Below are 7,406 nucleotides of genomic sequence, written 5' to 3'. Positions count from 1 at the left end.
GTGACGGCGGGGGCGGCGCAGGACGGTCATTGAGAAAGTGCGGCTCCTCGAGTCAGCGCTGGAGGAGGAGCAGAGCAGGAGGAGGAGAAGAGGAGGAGAGGAGGAGGGCTGGAAAGAGTGAGAGACAAAGAGCAGGACGACGGGCGCTACACGTGGGGCGGCCAGTCTGAGGCGCTCCGGACAGCAGCTCCGTGTCTCTGCTCTCGGCAGCACCTTTGCGTCGCTTTCCTGCGCTGTGTCCAGCCCGGACGGAGATGCTTCCAGGCGGCTGCTGAGGCTCGGACCCGGGGCCGGGTGCTGTGAGAAGAGTTTGCCAGTCGTGGTCGCCGGAGAGCCGGGGGTCCAGATGGACGGAGTCGGGACCGGACGCGCACTGCCCTCCCTGCGGCTGCTGCGGGACTCGCTGCTGCTGTGCCTGCTGGCCGGTGAGTGCGCGTCCCTGCTGTGTAAGTGTTGGAGACGGAGTGGACAGTGCAGTGGGCAGCAATATACATCACGCGTGTGGGTACATGTTGGACACAGTGGGCAGTGTGTATCACCGGTGTGGGCACATGTTGGACACAGTGGGCAGTGTGCATCACCGGTGTGGGTACATGTTGGTGACAGGGACAGGGAGTACAGGTATCTCCAGTGTCTGTCACGGTCAGGGAGCAGCAGCACAATGGACTGATGCATTATTCACAGCGGCAGGCCGGCGGTGTAACTCAACACGCAGCCCAGACCGACCTGCGACTCTCAGGACTGATAGGAGCCCGTAGGTGCGCTATTGGAAAGAATCTGCCTCTGTGTCATTGTACAATAACCGGTAGAGGGGTAAACACATTCACTGATTGTGATGTTCTAGTTTTGTCATTGTTCTCACACATGGGACACCAGTGTGCTCTGCAGTTTCTGCATGTTTGCCCTGCTTCACTGTGTGTGTGGGCTGGGGGGCAGCCCTGTGTGTGCTCTGTCCCTGCAGCTGGAGCCTCTCTGTCCCTGTGTGTCTCGCAGTGGCAGAGCACCGGCAGTCTGGTGTGGACCACCCACCAAGAGAGAGGGGGAGTGGGGGTGGGCTGTGTGAAACACACACAGAGCAGCGTAGAGCCGCGGCAAAGGCCACGCCGTCTCCTGCTTGACCTCAAGTGGCACAGAACGGGCCCTGGTGCTGTGTGGCCCCATGCCTGATCCCGCCCCAGAACGCCAAACCAGCGCGCTCTGCTCACACAGAACAGACGAGCCGTGTGTCTCCCTGCGCGCACACGTGTGTGTGTGTGTATGTGTGTGTCTACGTGTTCACCAGGTTTCTTTTTGAACTCCTGAAATCAGAAGGAGAGGCTCGGGCAGACTGACTCCTCACTAGAACCAGCAACACACACACACACACACACACACACAGCGCTTTGACTGGCAGGGCCCTGGGCAGTGTCCTCTCTCGCCTCTATCCACCACAGGCACAGCTGGCATGTGGGAGTCTGAGTCAGGGCAAAGTGCAAGAAGGACAGGACAGGTTTGGTGAACTGTTTGGTGAGTGTGTGTGTGTGTGTTTGACTGTGTGTGTGAGAGAGAGTGTGTGTGTGAGTGTGCATGTTTTTTTGATCCACACAGACCACCCAGGGAGCTGAGACTGACACACACACAGTCAGTTACACACTCGCTCTCACACTGGGCACACACACACACACACACCCTGCTGTGCTCCGTGTGGAGAGGGGCAGGTCATAGAGGTGGGGGGGGTTTACAGCCAGGCCCGAGCGTCTCCCTCACCCCCCCTCGCTGATGCTCTAATGACACAGGAAGAGGCCGTGTGTTTACTGTGTATTACCAGCTCTGGGCTCATTACTCTGTACTTGCTTTCAAGCGGATATGACGAGCACACACATTCTAGCACCCCCCAACCCATGCACACACACACACACGCACACACACACGCACACTCTCACTACTGTACAAACACACACAGCTCATGTTTTTTGTGTCACAGTGTGTCACAATGTGTGTCGTTGGCAGGCCGCGGGGGTGCTGAGTGCTCGGGCTGTGTGGAGTACTGCTGTGACGGCTCTCCGCCCTTCTGCTGCTCCTACTACGCCTACGTGGGGGACGTGCTCTCGTAAGTACCCCTGCCAGATACCCCAGCCCTCTGTCTGCCCCCCAGCTCTCATTACCCCATCCCCCTCTGTCCTCTGCACAGCTTCCCGTGGGACACACTGTGTTGGTTTCAGTGTCTGTGTTTGGCCCAGTCCAGTGTGTTGGGGGGGAGTTTACCTTTTGTATCAGTGTGTCATATTAATCTGGTCTTTGTGTGTGTGCGTGTGCGTGTGTGTGTGTTACAGGGGCACAGCGATCGCAGGGATCGTGTTCGGTGTGGTGTTCCTGATGGGCGCCGTGGCCGGCGTGTTCCTGTGCATCTGCATGTGTGTGAAGAGCGGCCGCGGCGCCCGTGTGGGCGTGTTCAGAGCCACGCACCTCAACACCATCACTCAGGGATACCCAGGTGAGCCCCCCACCCCCGCTGTAGTAACAGCCTGAGGCAGTCACTGGTCCCGAACACAGTGCAGTCCAGCAGGGTCTCGGCCCTGGTCCTGAGAGAGACAGTCCAGTCCAATAGTATAAATACCTAAATAATGTTTTCCTTAGTGTTCAGAGGCCCGTGAGCCGCAGTGTGTCTGAGTGGAGGGACAGCAGCTGGGGTTGCAGTGAGCCGGTCTGACCACTGGGTGGCACTGTCTCTCTGTGTAATAGATGCATTTCCGTGTCATTTTTGAACATAAGAACATAAGAAAGTTTACAAACGTGAGGAGGCCATTCAACCCATCATGCTTGAAGACCGTTATTCTCCACTTTGTAACACATGATACGATTGATCTGATTTTCAGGTGTTACCAGTTGGCCTGTCAATATGGATCTGTAACCTAGTGTAGCAGTTTTTTTTGTGTGCTTATGTTTACTCCTGAATAAACTCAAATATCTATCAAATATTTAACATTGAAATATCTCACTCACACAAAAACCCAGGAAATATTGCGTATTTCATTTCTCTCTGCCTTGTTTATCTTCCCAATGTGAAAAGGACAATGGTTGATCGGGCAGATCGATATTGACGTTAAGACGCTGTGAACCTCTCTGACTTGTCAGGGCGCTGGCGTAGCGGCGCGGCTGAGCTCCTGTTTCAGTACAAACACGTTTCTAATGTGTGATGAACGCAAATTACCCAGAATGCCACACACACGCGCAACGCTGGCTAACGTAATGACTATAATTCTCACAGATCCAAGCGAGGGGAGCAATATCTCCTCATCACCGGCCGCTCGCACAGGTCTGGGTACTAAATCATCTCTGAGCAGCTAAAGGCATGCTGGGATTGGAATCTGTTGTCATAAAATTCGAATGCCGACTTCCTCCCACAACCAAAACCGTCTCCCCCGTGTGCAGATGGCGTGTGCCCTCCTCGACACATTTATAATTGATCAGTGATGCCATGCAAGCTCTCCATAGTGAGACGCCCCCCAGCGCGGCCAGTCGGACCACGAGACACACCCGCCACGGACACGGCTCACCTGTGCTCGTCTGTCTCTAAAGGCGTGTACAGAGCTCACTGGTGCGTGACGCTGTCCTTGACATGTTTTTTTCTATAATTTTAATTGAAAAAGGTTTCAAACCATAAATTAAACCAATTAAATGCAGTAAAACGGAGCTGATAAGGAGCAGGCCGGGGATCCCCGCTGTGCGCCTGCAGGGGACGCCGCTCTGCTCGTTATCCCAGATGAATAATAATCAGACGTTCAGCGTGTGTAGACACTGGGGAGAGAACTGTGCATCGACAACTCACTGGACTGGACTGGTCTGGACTGGACTGGACTGACGAGACAATAAGGAATTCAGGCCCAGTTCAGGTCCACGCTGTTTTCTTCCCGCAGTACTCTGGGCTCGTGATTGGGGTATCGCAGGATTACTGAGACCACTCTCCCTGCAATATGTTGAGCGTGTCTTCATCAGTCTTCACACTCAGTCCTCTTGACTCTCTAGGGTCTTCTCGGCCGGCCCCTGGAGAGCCCCCACTCTCTTAGCCTCCTCTAATAGGGTGGTCGAATAAACACACTCACCCCTTTGGCTGGCAGGATGTCGGGGGTGCCCTGGCCCAGAGCAGGTCCAGTTCGTGGCGCCGAGTCGATGACTGAATTTAGGACAGGCTGTCTGTCGAAGGCTGATTCTATATCTCGAGCAGGCGCAGGAGACGCTCTGAGGGACAATGGGTTCAGATCTGGCACGGTTATACAGCCGATATGACATCACAGAGCTGGACGGTCAATATTGTCCATAACTGCAGTCGTAGCTTTCTGGAGGGGATGTAAGAAACACGAACATGGAAGTTTGAAAACAGGAACCGTTGTGCTTTAGAAACGAGACAGAGAACAAGCTATTTAAAACTGAGACGCTCACAAGTTAGTCATGTACACACACTGACTACACACACGCACACGCACACGCACACACTGTGAGCCTCATTAACCCTTCATGGGGCTCTTCAGACTGGACTGCACTGAATCTCTCTCTCTCTCTCTCTCTCTCTCTCTCTCTCTCTCTCTCTCCAGGAGCCCCCCCTCCCTACAGCTATGATTACGAGATGCACCTTCATGATGACTTGCCTCCTCCCTACACCCCCACCCCCCCCAGGACTGTGCAGCTGCCCCCCCCGCCTCCCTACCCCGGCTACAACCGCAAATAGCCTGGGCCTGGGGACCAAGGAGATCCCTGGCCCTGAGGCCCCTCCACTGAGGGAGATGGAGAATTGGAAATGAGACGGACAGAGGCGGACGGACGGAGAGACCCCCGCACCCAGCAGCGCCCCACAGCACAGCGCAGGAGACCCAGTGGAGCCAGGGGGCCTGGGACCGTGACCTCACTGCCATAGTGTCCAAACCCTCGCCGTGCCTACCTGCTGCTGTGCCCGACAGGGGGGCGCCCTGTTCCAGCCGAGCCCTGAACGATTGGAGACACAATTAAGCCAAAATTGTTTCATTGGACCTTTTTAATTACTGTTGGCTTTTAGGTGGTTGGAGGCGGGGCGGGGCGGGGCAGAACTCAGTTAAGTGCCCGAGAGCTGAGCTGGCACAACAACGAAAACAAAGACTACTCCAAGGAAGACGCCCAGCTCCTGCAGGCGAGGCCGTGCCGTGCTGCGTGTCTGGGGCGGGTGAGGCCTCTGCTCTCACCACATGCTGCAGGGATGGGGGGTGGTGTCCTGTGTCCTGACCTGGCCCAACAGAGCGAGGTGTGAGCCCCGGCCCCCCGGCCCCGCGCTGGCAGGCTGTGCTCAGTAAGCCTCTTACCCCTAATCCTGGCGCGGGAGGCTTCTCGCATTCCTGCAGGCTCATTTCTGCCTTATTTATTCTTCTTTCCCGTGCATTTTACGCCCCCCCGGGCCCTGCTCAGCAGGGACAGCAGCCTTGCCCCCCCATTCCCCTGCCCCGAGCGCAGGGCAGGCGACGCGGTGACTGTGACTCTGACGCTCCGACGGCATCAACACAGGAATCAGCGCTGCAGTGACTGAGCGGCCTGCCAAGAGCCTGGGTGGAGAAGGAAATGGTTTTTGTGTTTGTTTGATTGTTTGTTTGCCATGTTTGATCGCTGGGTCCCTTATCGAATGCGGTGCTTTGTAGTTGATTAAAGAAACTGTTCCTTGATTGGAGAACGGGCGTGGTCTGGCCCTGACTACATGGGCAGTCAGTGCGTGACGCTCTCTCCCCAGGCAGAGACCCCCCCGCGCTGGGACACACCGTCACACACTGGGACAAGCGGTTTTGTTGGTTTCCACTGTATTTGTATTATTGCTCTGATTGTGATTTTCTTTCTGAGATGCAATGGACTGCAGATTTTTAATATAAATCTTTAAAGCTCCCTGCTGCCTCTCGTGGGTTTGTGTGTGACAACAAAACTAAACCAAACACAACTTATACAAGCACGTGTGCGTCTGTGTCCTGTGTTGGTGTCAGACGGCGCACACACACACACACACCTTCTGGCCTCCGGCGGCTCAGAGATGCCGTGTCGCTCTCAGTCCTGGGGGAATCCTCCTGATTCCCACGGCTCTCGGGGGTGTAATTGCCTGATGCAGTAAATCCACACCTCCTTTCTCACAGCCTGACAGCTCCCCCGCCCCCCAGGCCTGTAATCTGCGGCTCAGACTAATCCTCCCACCTGAGGAGGAGGGGAATGCTGAGTAAATATACAGCCTGAGACCCAGGAGCTCTGCCTGTCTGGAGGAGCCCCCCCGATTGGCTGACTGACTGACTGACTGACTGTTACACTGATGCACTGACACACTGACTGACTGACTGACTGTTACACTGACACACTGACTGACTGACTGTTACACTGACACACTGACACACTGACTGACTGACTGTTACACTGATGCACTGACACACTGACTGACTGACTGAGTGACTGACACACTGACTGACTGACTGTTACACTGATGCACTGACACACTGACTGACTGACTGTTACACTGATGCACTGACACACTGACTGACTGACTGTTACACTGATGCACTGACACACTGACTGACTGACTTGTTACACTGACACACTGACTGACTGACTTGTTACACTGATGCACTGACACACTGACTGACTGACTTGTTACACTGATGCACTGACACACTGACTGACTGACTGTTACACTGATGCACTGACACACTGACTGACTGACTGTTACACTGATGCACTGACACACTGACTGACTGACAGATTGATTGATCGATCAATACATTGACTGCTTGACTCTCTGCGTAGCCTTATAACAGAAAATAACCGTGTGCGGAGCTCATTAGCACACCGAATCAATGAGCCAGGCGGGGGTCCGTGTTTAGTGAACCCGTGTGTGTTGTAAGCGCTGTCCAGCCCCTCTGGACTCGTTCATGCTGGGTAAGACTGTCTGCAGTGCCGCTGCTCACCATGGGGGTGCCGCCAGACAGTCTGCCTGCTGTCCGGCCCAGCGAGGCCCGTCACTGAGACGCCAGGGATCGGGCACGACAGAGGCCTGCAGCTGGAGAGACACCGGCCTGGCGTGGCATACGGAGCGCTGACCGCCGCGGTGCCGCTGGCTGCTGTAACACGGCTGAGAGAAGTGGGTCAGACTGCTCTCTCTCTCCCTCCCTCCGCGGGGGAGCGGTATCTGAGGGAACTCTGTGATGTAAGGGGATCTCAGCTCTGCTGGAGGAGAGAGCACAGAGCAGAGATCCGATCAGGCCCGGGAGCAGGCCGTGTGTGTGTGTGTGTGTGTGTGGAGAGCTGCAGCCCTGCAGGTTTTACTGGCCTCTCCACACCATCGATCACTAGGTACCTTGAAACACGGGGTGGTTCTGGCCCCTGGAGCTTGTGAGGGAACCGGTGAAGAAGTGGACGCGTCTGGATGAAACCCA

General features: G+C 55.5%; 1 protein-coding gene across 2 annotated transcripts; it reads left to right on the top strand.

Annotated features, from left to right (window-relative positions):
- Positions 1-5,877, top strand: cyyr1 (cysteine/tyrosine-rich 1). 2 transcript variants are annotated; one of them, XM_066705795.1, is made up of 4 exons: positions 1-446; positions 1,990-2,089; positions 2,313-2,473; positions 4,572-5,877. In XM_066705795.1, the coding sequence occupies exons 1-4, from the start codon at positions 347-349 to the stop codon at positions 4,703-4,705; spliced, it is 495 nt and encodes a 164-aa protein (XP_066561892.1). In that variant the 5' UTR covers positions 1-346; the 3' UTR covers positions 4,706-5,877. The 2 variants fall into 2 exon arrangements, with proteins under 2 accessions (XP_066561892.1, XP_066561893.1); XM_066705796.1 differs by having other exon boundaries at positions 18-425.
- Positions 5,878-7,406: the final 1,529 nt, after the last annotated feature.

The sequence above is a fragment of the Amia ocellicauda genome, chromosome 6 (genome assembly GCF_036373705.1).
Source record: "Amia ocellicauda isolate fAmiCal2 chromosome 6, fAmiCal2.hap1, whole genome shotgun sequence".
Classification (NCBI taxonomy): Eukaryota; Metazoa; Chordata; class Actinopteri; order Amiiformes; family Amiidae; genus Amia; species Amia ocellicauda.
This window is presented reverse-complemented; position numbering and strand designations above follow the sequence as displayed.